The 18,700-nt window shown below is 43.4% G+C and overlaps 1 protein-coding gene across 8 annotated transcripts in view; it reads left to right on the forward strand.

Moving 5' to 3' along the window:
- The window catches only part of LARP1B (La ribonucleoprotein 1B), a 113,956-nt gene that overhangs the window by 18,016 nt on the left and 77,240 nt on the right, over window positions 1-18,700 (forward strand). For 4 of the 8 annotated variants that reach the window (XM_043545547.1, XM_043545548.1, XM_043545550.1 and 1 more), the window contains exons 3-4: window positions 5,888-5,947; window positions 16,810-16,993. In XM_043545547.1, coding sequence (XP_043401482.1) covers window positions 5,888-5,947; window positions 16,810-16,993 — 244 coding nt within the window. The remainder of the gene's footprint in view (window positions 1-5,887; window positions 5,948-16,809; window positions 16,994-18,700) is intronic. The other 4 variants (XM_043545549.1, XM_037897176.2, XM_037897177.2 and 1 more) reach the window with 2 other exon arrangements.

Consider the following 18,700-nt stretch of genomic DNA (forward strand, 5'->3'; position numbering starts at 1 on the left):
TTGATGCAGGACTCCTCTACAGCAGAAGTAAGCCACTCCGGTACCAAAGGTTACCTACTTTGTCTCATAGGTCCCTGGTACCATCTCACAGTGACTGTCATAAGACTGAGCTGTTGACTCTGGTACCCATAGGGGGGCCATTGAGGCAGGCTACTTTATTGGTGACTACATGGATCTGGCACTTCTGCTTACTGTGGATCAACTGTCTATCTTAATGTCAATTAAAACTGAAGCTACATAGTTACAAAGGACCTGTTGTGCCTCTCTGTTTGCATCACCACTTATTTATGGTGAAGGCCATTTACTGGTGTTGTTGCATGCAGCGCAGACTTTTAGCAGCATTGGTGTCTGTTATGGCACCCTTTCTCTGAGGACCAGTACCATCTTTCTTAGCTTCTTCTGTGATGACATCTAGGCCTACGGAATCTGCTCCACCTCTGTGCTCAGTACTGAAAGCCAGGAAGCTGCTGCTGTGGTACCACAGTCTCACCATAGATCTCAGGCCTGGTCCCTTGTCTTTTCCCAGAACTGCACTGATCTAACTTCAATGTATTCCTACCCATTGGAATCCAGAGTGTGTTCCTATGCCTCCCATTACAGACAGTCCAATTCATCCTCCAGAAAACACTCAACAAGAGCAGATTGAAGAATTGGATGGCCTGGTCTTGACACAGTTTGAGTCTCCTACCATATCAGTCTCCTCATTGGCCTTTCTCTGCATCAAGATTGTCATCCCCACTTCCTCAGAGAGGCAGGTCTCTGAGAAAGGAGAGGCTTCCCTGCCTAGTATCAATAGACCAGCGATTTTTAATACAGAATAGCGTACAGACACTATACGAAAGGCCATTCCTCAACCTCCGTTGGATTTATCTTCTTCTTTGGCTGTGCAGGAGTTGCCTCGAGGGATCTGATGAGGTTCTGGTAAAAGAAGCTTATTCTCTGCTGCCGATGACTTCAGAGTTTACCAAGAACTGAAAAGGATGGCTATAGCTTTTGGTGTTCAGATAGAACTGGTGGAGGAAAATTCTCCTACATTTATAGATATATTACACCCAACTATGGCAGTGAAGGTAGCCCTTTCTAAAAATGAGGGGATAATGCAGCCTACTAAGTCACTCACAAATCCCTTCATCTATTCAACCTGTGGCAAAACCCAGAGAATATATACCAGATACTGTCTCATGGGTTTGACCAGTTCTATTTTGCACCCTACACCGGGCTTACTGGTGGTAGCTGCAGCGAATGAATGGCACTTCAAAGATTGAGTTAAGGCTACCCAAAAGGAAAAGGATGCAAAAAAGCTAGACCTTTTAAGGAGAGAGGCGTATTCAGTGGAGGGGTTATAGTTATAGTTTCACATTGCCCCTCCCCATTTGAGTAGTCCTGTTGCCATGCCCTCTTGGACCAATGTCTAAATTCCTAAACAAGTTACCTGAGGACTCTAGGAATGAGTTTCAGTCCCTCTTGGTGAGAAGTCATCTGGTCCATATGTCAGCTCTGCAGACTTCCTAGGACACTGCAGTCCCAGCTTCAAGGATCATGGTGATGGCAATAACCATGCACCATTTCTCACAGCTGTGGTCATCAGGGATTCCTTGAGAAATACAGCAGACAATTAAAGACCTTCCTTTTAAGGCCTGTGAATTATTCTCCACCAAGACTGGTGAGGCTTTACATACCCTGAAAGACTCCAGGGCAGTGTTAAAGTCTCTAGGTCTTTATACGCCAGCCCCCAGGGGGACAAAACATTGTCCTCAGTTTCAGCTGAGGCAACTCTCCAGGCAGTTTGACTAAACCAGGCACAAATACAGGCTGCAAAGAAGGAGGCTTCCACTATCTGCCTCGTTTCAGAGTAACAGCCGTGTTAGTCTGCATTCGCAAAAAGAAAAGGAGTACTTGTGGCACCTTAGAGACTAACCAATTTATTTGAGCATGAGCTTTCGTGAGCTACAGCTCACTTCATCGGATGTATGCATTCACTATCTGCCTCGGTCACTTTGTCAAGGCAGCCACAGGCCTCAAAGTATCCTGTTTGACTCCTCCGTTGAGGACAGCATACCCATCAGTGCAGCTCTCACTGGCCCTTTCTCTGCCTGTGGGAACAGGTTATCCAATTTCCTAAGTGTATGGCAGACTATCACCACAGAGAAATGGGTGCCAAACATGGTGGATTCAGGATATACCCAGTAGTTCCTTTATATCCTCCTCCCACTTCCCTTTCAGGGACTCCTCTCTCAAGTCCATGCTGAGGCAAGAAGTGGAGACTCTGTGTTCAGGAGCTAAAGAAGAGGTGCCTCCTCAACATGGAGGCAGGGGGGTTTACTAGCATTATTTCCTAAAGCCAAAGGGGATCTCAGGCCCATTCTAAACCTTCAGATCAAACAAGCTGTATCAGGAGACACTCATGGTGTATCAGGAACTCCTTAACTCTCAATGCATCATACCTGCTGGGAGTTCAGAATTACCTGGGAGACCGCCTGAGCAGACTGTTCAGCCTAGATCATGAATGATCTCTCAACACGACAGTTCTAAGGTCAGTGATTTGAGTGGGGATTCCTATGATGAATTGGTTCGCAACTCAGCAGAACAGGAAATGTCCTCAGTTCTGTTCCTGAGCTGGCCACAGTCCATTTCAGATGCTTTCATGGGACAAAAACCTGCTGTGTGCATACCACCCCAGCACCCTTCATTCCAAAGACATAGTGAAACTAAAGCAAGAACGAGACAGAATGATCTTCATACACCAGCCTGTCTGAGGCAACTCTAGTACTCGGATCTGTACAGATTTGTCTATCAGAGAAGCCTTACTTCTGCCGCAAGGCAAAGACTTGATCTCCCAGCATTACATGCACATGTTACACCTGAATTTGCATGTGGTGCACCTCTCATCTTGGTTCCTCGGTGCTTAAAACCAGAGAAGCCACACTGTTCAGTGACAGTCCAGAATGTCCTGCTCAACAGCAGAAAGCCATCCATGAAAGCTCCTGACCTTTGTAAATGGAAGTGCTTTTCTACCTGAGCAGCTAGCCATAATGTCTCCTACACAATCTACAATTTAAAAGATTTTGGACTATCTTTTACTTCTTAAAGAATCAGGTCTAGCATTCAATGCCATTAAGGTGCATTTGATTGTAATTTCAGCGGTTCACCCGTATATTGCTGAAAGGACTGTTTTTGCTAATCCTATGACAACCATGTTCCTAAATGGACTAGATAGACTGTTTCCCACCTGTTCAGGATTCAGGTTCACCTTAGGATATGACTCTAGTTCTGTCAGGTCTTACGGATCCTCCATTCAAGCCCTTAGCCTCTTGCTCAATGTTACGCCTCTTGGTGAAGGTGGCCTTTTTGCTAGCCATCGCCTTTGTGGGGAGAATGGGGGAGCTACATGCTCTGGTAACAGATTCTTCATGTAATGTAATCTACAGGGACACGGTGCTATATAGGGTTTGGCCTGTTCTACAGGAGGTCAGACTAGATGATCACAAGGGTCCCTTCTAAGAGCATAAGAAAGGCCATACTGGGTCAGACCAAAGGTCCATGTAGCCCAGTATCCTGTCTTCCGGGCCCCAGAGGGAATGAACAGAATGGGTAATCATCAAGTGATCCATTCCCTGTCGCTCATTCCCAGCTTCTGGCAAACATAAGCTAGGGACACCATCCCTGATCATCCTGACTAATAGCCATTGATGGACCTATCCTCCATTAATTTATCTAGTTATTTTTTGAACCCTGTTATAGTCTTGGCCCTCACAACATTCTCTGGCAAAGAGTTCCACATGTTGACTGTGTGTTGTGTGAAGAAATACTTCCTTTTGTTTGTTTTAAACCTACTGCCTATTAATTTCATTTGGTGACCCCTAGTTCTTGTATTATAATAAGTAAAGAGCCCTTCCTTATTTTATTTTTCTCTACACCAGTCATGATTTTTATAGACCTCTATCATATCCCCCCTTGGTCATTTCTTTTACAAACTGAAAAGTCCCAGTCTTATTAATCTCTCCTCCAACAGAAGCCATTCCATACCCCTAATAATTTTTGTTGCCCTTTTCTGAACCTTTTCCAGTTCCAATATATCTTTTTTGAGATAGGGCGATGACATCTGCATGCAGTATTCAAGATGTGGGCATACCATAAATTTATATTTTCTATCTTATTATCTATCCCTTTCTTAATGATGCTCAAGATTCTGTTTGCTTTTTTGACTGCTGCTGCACATTGAGTCGATGTTTTCAAAGAACTATTTACAATGACTCCAAGATCTTTTTTGAATGGTAACAGCTAATACAGACCCCATCATTTTATGTGTGTAGTTGGGATTGTTTTCCACTATGCATACTTTGCATTTGTCAGCATTGAACTTGGCATTTATCAACTTGCTGGCCTTAGAATCTGTAAAACCCTAAGTTTCTTTCCAAAGTAGTATCTGTTTTCCACTTCATTAGTCAATACACTTATCGGTCTTTTTTCCGAAGCCACATGCTCACAAAACTTTTTTAAAAAAGCTGCGCACTTCAGGTGTCTGCCAAGCCCTACCCTTTTATCTGTGTAGAACAAAGCCCTTTTGGTTTCTTCACAGTGCTTTGGGTCCTCTGTAGAATGGTTAAGAGGTCATCCTGTTATGACACAATGGCTCTTGAGATGGATTACCAACTGCATTGCTGTATGCTATTCTGTTAAAGGTAGAACACCTCCTGAAAAGTCAGCACATTGTATGTAGGGTGCATTTGTCCTCTACTACATTTATGGGAAACACCCCTATCGTCAACATTTGTACAGCAGCAATGTGGTCCTCTGTTAACATATTTGCTAGATTATGCAGTTACTGTGCCATCCAGGGAAGATGAGAATGTGGGAAAAACAGTCCTATATTCTGTCTTCAGATGAGACTCGTAGCCCCACCTTCACTGAAAACCGCTTGCTGGGCATCTGCAGTGGAATGGACATATTCAGTCATTCAAAAGACAAAATGGTTACATATCTTTTTGTAGCTGTTGTTTTTTTTTTGAGATGTTGCATATGTCCATTCCAAGACCCACCCTCTTTCCCCAGTGCATTGGAGTCCTCATCTAACATTCTGGTAAGAAGGCTCCATCCTTCATATTCTCTGTTCAGAACATGAGGGAAACCAGGGAGCATGCATGGCAGCCCTACAGTTGCAGCATGGGAAAACTCTCCAGCACCAGTGCACGAAGTGCGTATTACACCTATAGTGAAATGAACATATGCAACACAATTCAAAGACAAATAGTTTTGAGGTGAGTAACCTTTTTTTAAACATAATTTTTTCTTAGGACTGTTAATGTAGCTGCTAAGAGATCTGTGGGCAGAGGGGAGATTATTAGAGATTTAAAGATGGGGAAAAGAGTTTATATTACATTTAGCAGCCTAGTTGCTTTCATCTAAAAGATTTGTATCCAAATGAAATACACCTGTCCGGTAGTATATTTTAACTGTGACATACAGGGTTTTTAATTAGTTGCTGAGAGTGCTTTTTATGGCCTATCCATTAAATAGAACTCTGTCCATCAAGGAGTTAGGCTGACAATTATGGTGACAACAAGCTGGAGAAGTTTGTCATTAGGATCCCCTTTTTAACTTAATTTTATTTTAAATCTCAGTTTACTGTTGTGTAGAACTTTGCATTGGAGGCAACCACTCTGAGTAGCTGACTGGATTGCACACAGTTTTCTTGTTGGTTAAAGTAATGTTGTACCTGATTTCCCTTACAGTTCTCACATGTCAAATGAGAAGTGATTTATTCTGATTACTGCTATGAAACATAGTCCATCTCTGACCATCACCGTTAAGTATGCCAGACCTCATCCACTCATTCTGAAATGCTGTTCTGGTAAACATATAAAACGTATATTTTGTAACTTTACAGGCTAGTGACTTCAATGATATCACAAATTGGCCGACACCAAGTGAAATAGCAAACAATGAAGTGAGTATACTATGTTGTTTATATACTTTTATATAATAGTCTGAATTATATTTTTTATAAGCCTACAAAGCTTGTGGACCCCTCTCTTTCAAGCTCATGTGGTGAATCTGATTAGGCATTTTAGGGTTTCAGCAGAAACACTGAAAAGGATTTTGCGGTATGAGTCAGAGTTCACTGAGTACAGCTCTTTATGGTTCAGGTGATATTGCCTATTCCCTCCCCATCCCACAGAGGTGGAACAACACCAGTTCTCCTGACTTCAGGACCCTCCTGTACATGGAAGTGTACAGTATTTACCCCATAATTTTACATCTTAATTCCCCCTTAAGAAGTGTCAGCATGGATCTTCCTTTTTGGGATATGTATGCATGGAGTATGAATCCTTTGCAACACTATAACCCTTGGGGCTGTGTACATGCTTTCTCATGGATCTAAATGCTTAGTGCAAGGTTCTATAAGCAGCCATGGCCATGACTCCATCCTGCTTCAGGAGTGATCATTGAATCCCTGGTTAACTTCTTTTACATTCAAATTCTTACTCTGCCTGTCACCATGATTTGTTGAGCTGGGCTAATAACTGATATTTCAGTCCACAGGCAGTACAAAAGAAAAACCAACTTTGGTTCAGCTCAAACCAAATCTAAATACTGTGACAACTTTCGGTGAATTGAAAAGATCTGTTTTGGGTTAAACAAAACATTTTCTTTGGCCTGAAACAAGTTATTTTGGGTGGCTGAATGGCTAGAGCACTTACCTTGGATGCGGATGAGACAGCTTCAATCCCCGAGTCTGCTTGATGTGGAGAAGGGATTTGAATTTGGATCTTCCATATTGCAGGAAAGTGGCCTAACTGCTGGGCAAGAGGGTATTCTGGGACAGACATCGCTCTGTCTCTTCTGTTGAAGCTGTTCGACTTTATAAATAATTAGTCATTGGAGCAGGCACTTGAACATCCTAGGTGAGTGCCCTAGCCAGCAGGCTGTGGAATCATTCTCTCTTTCCCTGGCCCAATGACTGTTCTTCGTCATTAATAATAAAATAATATATTGTTGGATTAAGATAGGCTTCATACTAGTTTTTGTGACTTCAACAAGTGCTGTTTCAATCTTTGGCTCCATTCTGGCCATTTCTCTATCTTTCCCCTGCCCATCATGATTTTCTTGATGCTGGGACCAATCCAACGGTTTTGAGGTTCAAGTGATACAGTTCATGCTTCCTATGATGGTACAATGTCTGATATGAGCCAAAGAACCACCTTAGGGGTGTCTCTTAGGGATATTCACAGACCAAAATCTGTTCAACCTTTGCTCTTCAATTGTGCTGGGAAGCTGAGTCTACTGAAGGCATTTTGCATGGAACTGTCATCCTCTACTGTCAGTGTTCTTTTGGGGGCCAGATCTAGCCAAGTTCATTGACACCAATGACTACACTGATGACATCAACATTGAAAATTATGAAAATATTAAAGAAACTACTCTAGGATTTGGGTCTGTGATACCAGGGCATATGAGGAGTGTAAGATGAAGCAGCACCACTAATCTGGGTGTTCTCTCAGATTCAGTTAAAACAATGGAAACGTATAATGTGTATTGTGCTTCAGGATCTCAACTTCCATTTTTTTTAAGAATTGTTATTGGCCCTTATGGCTGCAGAGAAAACCTGAACAGGATGTAAACCAATGACCCATGTGGGTCTGCAGAGAGCCTGAAACAGCAGCTCTAAGAGGTGCATACCACCCTTGTTACTCATGCCACCTATATACAAGTTGGTGGATAGATTTTATCAGGCTCCTTAGTTGGATTTTGAGTATTTATATACTCATGAAACACCATGGCATTCTCAGCAGTCACTTGAGAGGTCAAGGATATGAAGAGAGCCACTTGCTACATCCTTTGACAAGGAGACAAAGATGATGAACTTAACTGTGTCATAAGATGTGCTCAGCAGCAGCTTTGCACCATAGAGTTGCAAATTTATGTGTCCTCTAAGTGAGGCTCTATAAAGACAGTCTACTTGAACTCTAGTTATGGGTAAGTAAACTTTAATCTCTGAGTGCTGGTCTCTGTGTATTTCACTGTGAATACAGCTAAGAAGAGGGAATTTTTGCAAGCAGTGTCCGAAGGTCTGCACCTGTACCCCTGCTCTCAAGCGCCACACTGATGGTATAAGAGGTGGGGGAGAACGAACTGCCTCTCCAAGTCCTTCCTACAGCTGCATAGCCTGAGTCAGAATCCTACAGTTCGGAACTGATCCTTTCTCGTCTCCTATAAATGTTTTCTTAGGTTTTATTTATTTATTTTTTTAATAGTTCCCTAGTTAGTGTTAGAATCCCCACCCCAAGGAACCCTCACAGTGGAACTTAGATTATGCCCAGGATACTGGTCTTCAAAAACTTTCTCCTGGCCCCACTCCTTTTTGGAGAGCAACAACTGCCTCTACTGCCTCAGAGAAGCTCATATCTCAAGTATCTAAGTGCAGTATCTGCTGCTCTTTTCCCAGCTGAACACAGCAGGTGTGAGAACTCTAGCTTTGGAAGCACCTTATTGAGCATACAAAGAGGTCCCAGCGAAACCTAGGCCAGGGGGTTCCACCCCCATACACTGGCCAGAGTCATCAAGAAGCATGCCACCTAGTATTATGTTGGAGTCCTGAGCAGATAGGAGTAGAAGGAAGGACCCTTCACCTGGGCCCTATCATGAGAGTAAGGCACATTCTTACACACACACACACACACACACACACACACACACACACGCCCTCCTTGACCTTCTAAGAGGAGGGATGCCTCCTTTTGACTCTGTCCAAGTCAGGTGAGTCTTCAGGCCCAAGTCATATGGAGTTAGAGCGCCCATCCCTCCTAAGCCACATCAGAGCAATGCTCCTTCAGTACCAACCTCCACATTGACTGTGATACTGACTGCAGTACCTATTAACATGACATACCAGGAATCACCAGTACTTTTGAAAACAGCTGGGTTGGAGACTCATTCACTGATGGTACTGTCATGGTCCTGTGAGGAACAGCCATCTACACCTACTTTGAAGGTATGGAGTGATAAGACATAACCTCCAAAGGAGAGGGGAGGGGGACTTGTTATCAAGTCTGATCCTCCCCAGGGAGATCTAACAGCAGCAGGAATTAGACTTCTTCCAGAATTCCCATCTGCCGTCCTGTCCACTAGCCATGGTTTCCCCTCTGTGTGATCAACAGTACTGCCAGTGGAGCCAGATCCAACTTTTCCATGGTCAGGAGATTCAGCTTCACTTCCACCTAGAGGGATAAGTCCAGGCAGGACATTGAGAATCTCCTGGCTCCAATCTTGGCCACAGAAACAGGCACCCTCCTGTCCCAGAAGATGGGTGGTACTAAATGCCTCAGACCACTGTGACCTACTTCTGACTCCTCATACTGGCCTTATTGGGTCCCATGGTACCTTTATGTGTGGTACTTGGAATCCATGTGATCCAACAAGGAGCCTTACCACCCCTCTTCTCCAAAGGGTCAACTAAAACCTCCCTCTGAGGCCATGGAAGAAGAGGAAGATGAGTCAGATCCATTGGCATGGCTGGTACTAATAGGGGTAGGTCCTCATCACCCAGTGAGGTGGTTGCTCCAGCCTCAGTCTTCCCCCAGACTATCATAAACAATTTCAAGAGCTGTTAGAGTCATGGAAGAGCTCTACATCTCCTTAAACGAGGTTCAGGACTCTCAAGATAGGCTTTTAGGTATCCTGCACTCCCAGTAAATGAAGCCATACTAGAACCAGCAAGGGCTGTGTTGCACATGCTGACTACCTGTGCCCCTAGGCCAAAGAAGGCAGAAAAGATGTACTTTGTTCTAGCTAAGAGAGTGGAGTTATTGTTTACCCATCCTACCTCAAACTCCTTGGTACTCTATATGGCCAAAAAAAAAAAAAGGATTCACACAACATCCAGCAGACACCCCTACAGATAAGTAGGCTGTGCATCTATACCATAGGGGGAGGAAGATGTTTACATCTATAGTTTAGAATCTCAAACTATCAGGTTCTTCTTGCCAGATATGATTTTCTGAATTTTTCTAAGTTCCTGAACTTTAGGGACAAGTTACATCAGGGGGACAGGGTTCAATTTCAAGCCCTTATTGAGAAGTGCAAACAGATGGCTAGAACTTCATTGCAAATTGTGCTTGGTGCAGCCAAGGTCTGTGGCAACCACCATTGTGCTGTGATGGGAATTGTGGATGCCCTCTTCAGGGTTTTCCAAGGAGGTCCAAAATACTGCTGAGGACTTAATATTTAATTAGGCTAATATTTTCAATGAGAAGACAGACAACTCTTTGCCGTCATTAAAGGACTCCCGGGCAACCTTCTGCTCTCTGGGTATATAAACATCAGACCCAAAGAAAAAATACTATAAACACCCCTACAAACTGAACCCCTTACCACAACCCTTCTATCACCAGCAGTTTTATGAGCCACCTCAGAAATGGCAGAAAAATGCCAAGGCCAACATACTCTTGTGATACTGTCCAGGGTACAGTCTGGACGGATGAATAGCTGCGTCCCCTCAGTTCTCCAATGTGGGGTTTCTTTTACACTGCTTCACTGAGAGCTGTCAGTCCTGGTCTGCTCTCACACAGCTTCCAGCCTGTAAGTTACTCCCAGTTATAGTATGAGTGCGATAGCCAGCCACTCTTTAATTACACCAGCAAATTCCCAGTCCCAGACTTCCCATCAGAAACGTATGTTTTGTACAATGTCAGCACATATAAAGTCCATCATTTTATTGGTGGAAAATAATATGCACAAATACCATTATCCCAAATGGAGGTTCCCAAACACGTCAGTCCAAAATAAACTGAGTCTAAATAAAACAAGAAAACAAATTAACTACAAAAGACTAGATTGTGACTAGAAATAAAGAGGCATAAAGTCAGAATTGGTTACAAGAAAATAAAAGTAAATTGCAACTAACACCTAACTTAACAAGCTAAATGAATTCAAAGCAAAGGTCTTTCTCACCATGTGTTTCAGCAGTCTTACTGGCTGAATTCCTTTCAGTCAAAATCCCTCCCCCAGTCCAAAGCTGTTTCCTTTGTTCTTCAGGTGTTGTGCATGCTGTGGGTAGAGAGAAAGGGAGCAATAATTTGGGGCATCTGCTCCCCCTTCTTACAGCTTTCTCTTTGAGAATCAAAGGTTCCTTTTGAGGTTCGGGAGATGAAAGGTCTGTGTAAACAGGAACCCCCCAGCTGTTTCTTTAATATGTAGATTTTTACCCACATCCTCTTTCTTGCCAAAAGAATGGCCACTTTAACCAGGTGATGGGTCCTTTGATTTTGCTGACAGCTGGCTGAGGCATCGTCTAGCCTTTTGTCTCTGGGGAACTGGTTTGTGACTACTCTCCCAGCCTTGGAACATGTCTTAGTAATATCATATAATAGAGTCTTATAAATTTACATACTATGTTGCCACACATTTTATCAGGGCAATAATGAGCAGCAAATTATGAGTTTTCAAATGATACCTCACAAAGCATGCTCTGTACAAAACTTATCGTAACCTCGCAGAAGAGGTGAACATAAGGGTACAGACTGTCACAATGCTGCATCTTCCACTTCAACTGCAGCTACCCAACCAAGAGATATTTTTGACAAAACCATGCGAACCAGTATTGATGCCATCTTCACCCAGCGCCAAGATACTTTGGGCAATGTTTAGAGAACTTGTCCCACAATTGGAGGTTGATAAGACAAGTCGGTGCTGGATATCACTCATTCTAGCTATACCATTGTTTCTCTCCCCACCTCCAAAACTTTCTTCCTCATCCCTTTTCAAGGACTTCTCTCATGAGGGGATCTTCCAAGAATTTGAATCTCTTCTCTAGTAGAGAGCAATAGAGCAGGTACGCCCTCAACATTGGGGGAATATTTCCTAGTTCCCAAGAAGATAGGAGGCTGGAGACTCATTCTCGAGCTGCATTAACTCGACATTTTTATTTGCAAACTGAAATCCCATATGGGTACCATTATATTGATTTAGATGGAATATATGGGCTAAAGGTGTTAATCCAGCCGCTGCTCAACATTTAAACAGTGTTTAAATAAGGTTCAGGTTCAGAGCTCTCAGCTTGCTTAGTACTATTGCACAAACACCATTAAAAATCCTTTGAACCTTTACAAAAGGATAAAGAAAAAGAAAAAATATTTGCAATATAAGTAAGGCTTTCATTTTAAAAACATCCCTTGTTTCCTTTCCCTTTATCTGAAGACTTTTTTTACATGGGAAAAACTGCTTGTGTGACAGTTACTTAGACGGTATCAAAAATGGTATCAAATAACTGTCCTTTTGAGGAAAGGAGAAATTAGTTATGGGTTACAGCTGCTGCTATTGCTGTTACAGTCTAATCCTATTTTATCCCACATGGTGGTTGAGATTCAGCCAGAGCCAGTGAAGGTTGCAATGTCATCTGGCTCCCTCCCTTTGGCCCAGTCTGGTCATCTTTCAGGATCGGGATGAAGAAGGTCCAGCGTCCCACAAGAGGGTGGGAGTGGCAGCCAGAATGATAAAGCTGGCTCCAGTAGCCAGTATTTCAGTCTCTTTAAGGACCCACACAGAGAAAGGTTGGGGAATAGTCCATCCTGTCATTATTTTATATACTGGTTAAGCCTGGTTTCGGACACACCAATTTTGGTTCACAGATTTCTCGTATTTACCAAACATGATCTTAACACAGTCCTCGTGTTACATCAGTAGGTCTTTTTGTTTGCACTAATTCAGGCTTTGTCTCCTTTTCATAAATTTTGACATCAACATTTGTAGGTTGTTGTGGCATCTTATGAGCATTCACTTTTTTTTTAACTCTTGAGCTCCCAATTAGGGTAAATTTGTAGACCCAATTATCACAACAGTACAATGGCATCAATAACACCATCCCCAGAAAAGGACACATGGCTCACAGTTCTTGATGTGAAAGATGTGCTTTCATTTGGCTGTTCACTCCACAGATGATTCCTCAGGTTGTGGTAGGCCTCCAGCACTATCAATTCAGGGTATTTCCTGTTGGGTTAGCCACACCTCCCAGAGTCCTCACAAAAGTGTTCTCAGTAGTAGTAGGTCAGATGAGGCAAGTCCACCATGCTTGCACAGTTTGCTTCTGATGTGCAGCTCTTGCCTGGCAGTCTTAATGCCAACCTCGTTGCTATTCAACCTTCTAGCATCCCTGGGAATCTGCATAAATATGAAGTCTACCCTGACTGCAACACAGAGCATAGAATATATAGGAGCTACCATGGATTCAATCAGGGCAAAGGCTGATCTTTCTAAGGACCGATTTCACTACATCGGCATTCAGATCTACCTACGCGCAGCCCTTGATCATTAGTTCAGATATGCCTCACTCTTCTGAAGCAGATGACATCATGTACTTATGTGATGCCATTTGACAGACTCCAACTCCATTGCCTACAAGCTTGGCTCTGAACAGTATATACAACAGAGCAAGCACAGCATGAACACCTTAGTGACCGTCCCCACTGAGTTGAGGGTCTCACTGAAATGGGGAGGGACCCTGTACATATGTGCGCGGCGTTCTCTTTCTGTCCTGCACATCTGACAAGATAATTACAGATGTCTACCTGATAGGCTGGGGAGCCCACATGGACAATCATACAGCATAAGGCACTTGGATGCCTAAGGAAGCCAGAATCCACACACAGCTTGTAGAATGGAGACCTGTATGAGAACCTTGCAAAGCATTCCTACCTCTCATACAATCCCAGAATGTCCTGATAATGTCAGACTTTGTTTGTTCTGTTTTGTTTGTCTGTCACAAGCATGGAGGGGTGAGATCCATCCCCCTTGTTTATAGAAGTGATCAGCTTATGGCATCCTATTGGCAGTGTACCTCCCGGGAGCCCAAAATTCACTGGCAAACAGCCCGCGTTTTGCCACCCATCAGAAATGTGAACTACATGATTCAGTGGTAAACAGGATCTTCAATCAGTGGAGAACCCCCACTTTGGATCTGTTTGCCCCCAGGCATACAGGAATTGGGAACATATATTGCTCCAGGGGAGCTGAAAGACAGTACGCCAGAGGCGATGGTCTCCTACTGCCTTAGTCAGATCACTTGAGCTATTTCTTCCTTGTCATCCCTCTATTACCTCAGGTTCTTCGTAAGATTTGACTGGATAGGGCACGAGACATCCTCGTCACCCCCAAACAGCCCAGACCGTTCTGGTTGCCAAGTCTCCTACAAATGTCATCCTGACAACCTATCAGCATTCCAACCATCCCAAACATCTTGACCCAAGAGAATGGCAGCATCAGGTATCCCAACCCAGATGCTCTTCTTCTCACAGCTTGGTATTTGGAGAGCATCAAGCCTAGAATGGTCCCACCCTGAAGCTTTGGAAACTGTTCTTTAAAATAGCAGAAAGGACTCCATCAGAAAATGTTTCCTAGCCAAGTGGAAACGTTTCTCTATCCGGGCCCAGCAAAACCATGTATTTCCAGAGACAGCAGTTAGTACAAAATGGCAGGAATATCATCTTACTCTTAAGAGAAATGGGCCTTTCCCTTAGCTCTCTACAGGTTCATCTGGCTGCATATCAGCGTGTCTCCTGCCAATGGAAGTTTACACAGTCTACTCTTTTTTGAAGGGTCTGTTCAGAAACTTTGCACCAGTAAAGTCACCAACCCTTCACTGAGATCTTCTAAATCCCCCTTTGAACCACTAATCATGTGTTCCATGTCTTGCCTGTCAGAGGAGGTCATGTTCCTCACTGCCATCACTTCAGCCGGAAGATTAGGTGAATTTGGGGCCCTAATAACCGATGCACTATACATAATAGTCCATAAGGACCAAGTCTCACTACAATTACACCTGAAATTCATTCCTAAGAGACTTTTTTGTAATTTCACATAAACCAGTCAATTCACTTACCTGTGCTTTTTTTTCCCCCCTGAAGCCCCATGCCTCAGACAAGAAGACTATTCCCTTGATGTTCGGTGAGTATTGGCATTTTACCCACAGAGAATGAAACGGATCAGAAAATTATCTAGACTGTTGGTTGCCATAGCAGAACAAGTATGAGAACAAGCTATATCCTTTCAAAGAATATAAGTGGATCTATGACTGTATCCTTGGCACAGATTCATTCACCTCACAGGGTAAGGGCTCACTCTACAACGGCACAAGCAACCTCTGTAGTATCACTTCATGAGGTGTCCCAGCTTGATAGCTGCAGGGTAGCTGTGTGGAGTTGTATCCACCCATTCAGGAGACATTATTCCTTGGTCCAAGACACTCTGACACATCCTTTGGGACAGCATTTCTATAAGCAGTTATATCGCCTGCATTCTTGCACCCTCCTCCTTTGAGTACTGTTTCAGTCACCTACAGTGGAATACACAAGCACCAGCATTTGAAGAAAGGGAAGTTACTTATCTTATTGTAAGTGTAATTCTTTGAGATGTGTAGTCCCTAGCTGTATTCCATTACCCATCTTCTTTTCCTTCTGCTTTGGATCATGACAAGATTCACAGTACAGAAGAAACTGAAGGTGGTCAGTCCACTTCACTCCTTATATCCTCACAGTGGAGCATGAGGAGAGCAGAGGTGAAAGCATGGGCCAACAGACACTGCTTGCAAGAATTCTCTGGTCTCAGGCATGTGGTCCACATTCTTACCCACAGTGGAATACAGATAGGGACCACACATTTTGCATACAATAAGATAAGTAACTTCCCATTCTTATGTTTTGCTATAATGTAGATAATTTCACTTTAACAAGATATCATTTATACATTGTTGTTGAAAATACCATAATTGTACGTTCTGCAGTGTTACATATTTAGTACATCTAATTGTTATAACTGTTTGCATTCTAAAGTTAATTTTTGTAACCAGGAAGACTTAGAAACATTTTTAAAATGAAAACTTAGAATCTGTTTAATAATACAGGGAGTCCTCGGACTTACGACCCAATTCGTTCCTCAGAATTGCGTTGTAAGTTGAAACATTGTAAGTCGAAACTGGTTTTCCCATAGGAATCAGTGGTATAAAGGGGCGGTTGTTCCTGAAGCAAGGCTTGATGCACTGTTTTCACCACAATAACCCAGATTTTTGAACTAAATGAATTATAGATGACTAATGTAGCAACATCAGTGTATTTACTTGGTAAACAGCATTCAAATAAACACACAATCACAAATGCTTTGACTTTCCAGAACTTTTTGGAGGGCTCTTGGCTGGGGGCTTCTCTGAAGTCTGGGCTGCAAGTTTCCCTGGAGTCTTCTCTGGAGCAGCTGGGCTGGCTGGGCAGACAGGTGGCTGCTCAGAATGCAGGCACCATACTACGCAGAATTGGGCTTGCTTTTAACAGAATTGCTTGTAACAGAATTGCTTGTAAATAACTTCATGGTTGCGTTATAATGAATGAAGCTGGAAGGGGGTCCCTTGCAGTCGCTTGTCTGATTGGCTTCCATGGCCAGGGTAGCTTGTTTCTGATTGGCTCCCAGCCCGAGGCTCAGCCAGTCAGAAAGCTTGAACAGTGAAATCCGTGATTGGCTGAGGCTCACATGTGATGTGTTCTGTTCTCCCTGCCAGCTTTTGTCGTAAGGGCGAAACAAACGTCGTAGGGGTGAAGCGGGCAGTCAATTGAAAAGCATTGTAAGTGGCATCCAATGTAAGTCAGGCATCATAAGTCTGAGGACTCCCTTATAATAATAATTTTTATAATTTACACAACTTACAACTTTGGAGCTTATCATGCTCAAAGATTGAGAACCATTTATCTTAAGTCATGTTAATAAGTACAGAAACTTGCTTTAAATGTATTTTATGCAGTCAGGATCCATAAAATCATGTTAAATATTTAGCAATATCTCTTGCAGTGCAAAACCATAAATCATCAGAATAAAAAGCCACTAAATAAAAAAGAAAAGGAGGAGAAAACTGAAAAGAGAGCTACCACTGAAATTGAGAACCTGCAAGCAAAGCCAGATGGTCCTGAAGAAAATGTCAGTGAAGATGAGGCTCAGTGTAACAATCAAAGGAAAAAAGGTTGGCCTAGGCACTACGCAAAATTATAACAATTCTGATTTATTGCATTACTAAAATTTTTCGATAATAAACCTTCCAGATGATAGGAAGGTGAGTGACTTGACATGCTTTATGCTTTTCTATTTTCACCTTTCAGTATGTGCATGAGACTGGATACGTTGTTTGCAGTGTAAAGTTTTAAAACTACTTTCCCCCCTGCCCTTGTCATTTTTGAGGTGTCATAAAATAGAAGATTAGGGTTGGAAGAGACCTCAGGAGGTCATCTAGTCCAACCCCCTGCTCAAAGCAGGGCCAACACCAACTAAATCATCCCAGCCAGGGCTTTGTCAAGCTGGGCCTTAAAAACCTCCTAAGGATGGAGATTCCACCACCTCCCTAGGTAACCCATTCCAGTGTTTCACCACCCTCCTAGTGAAATAGTGTTTCCTAATATCCAACCTAGACCTCCCCCACTGCAACTTGAGACCATTATTGTTCTGTCATCTGCCACCACTGAGAATAGCCTAGCTCCATCCTTTTTGGAACCCCGCTTCAGGTAGTTGAAGGCTGCTACCAAATCCCCCCTCACTCTTCTTCTGCAGACTGAAGCAGCCCAGTTTCCTCAGCCTCTCCTCATAAGTCATATGCCCCAATCCCCTGATTATTTTCATTGCTCTCCGTTGAACTCTCTCCAATTTGTCCACATCCTTTCTGTAGTGGGGGGCCCAAAACTGGACACAATACTCCAGATATGGCCTCACCAGTGCCGAGTAGAGGAGAATAATCACTTTCCTCGATCTGCTGGCAATGCTCCTACTAATGCAGCCCAATATGCCATTAGCTATTTGGCAACAAGGGCACACTGCTGACTCATATCCAGCTTCTCATCCACTGTAATCCCCAGGTTCTTTTCTGCAGAACTGCTGCTTAGCCAGTCGTCCCCAGCCTGTAGCGGTGCATGGGATTCTTCCTTCCTAAGTGCAGGACTCTGCATTTGTCCTTGTTGAAACTCATTTGATTTTTTTTGGCCCAATCCTCCAATTTGTCTAGGTCACTCTGGATCCTATCCCTACCCCCCAGCATATCTACCTCCCCACAGCTTAGTGTCATCTGAGAACTTGCTGAGGGTGCAATCTGTCCCATCATCCAGATCATTAATAAAGATGAACAAAACCGGCCCCAGGACTGACCCCTGGGGCACTCCACTTGATAGCAGCTGCTGACTAGACATCGAGCCGTTGATCGCTACCCATTGAGCCCGACTATCTAGCCAGCTTTCTAGCCACCCTATAGTCCATTCATCCAAGCCATACTTTTTTAACTTGCTGGCAAGAATACTGTGGGAGACCGTATCAAAAGCTATGTAAAAGTCAAGATATATCATGTCCACCGCTTTCTCCATATCCACAGAGCCAGTTATCTCATCATAGAAGGCAGTCAGGTTGGTCACGCATGACTTGTCCTTCGTGAATCCATGTTGACTGTTCCTGATCACCTCCTTCTCCTTCAAGTCCTTCAAAATGGTTTCCTTGAGGACCTGCTCCATGATTTTTCCAGGGACTGAGGTGAGGCTGACTGGTCTGTAGTTCCCTAGGTTCTCCTTCTTCCCTTTTTTTAAAGATGGGCACTATATTTGCCTTTTTCCAATCATCCGGGAACTCCTCTGATCGCCACGGGTTTTCAAAGATAATGACCAATGGCTCTGCAATCACATCAGCCAATTCCCTC

The sequence above is a fragment of the Chelonia mydas genome, chromosome 4 (assembly GCF_015237465.2).
Source record: "Chelonia mydas isolate rCheMyd1 chromosome 4, rCheMyd1.pri.v2, whole genome shotgun sequence".
NCBI lineage: Eukaryota > Metazoa > Chordata > Testudines > Cheloniidae > Chelonia > Chelonia mydas.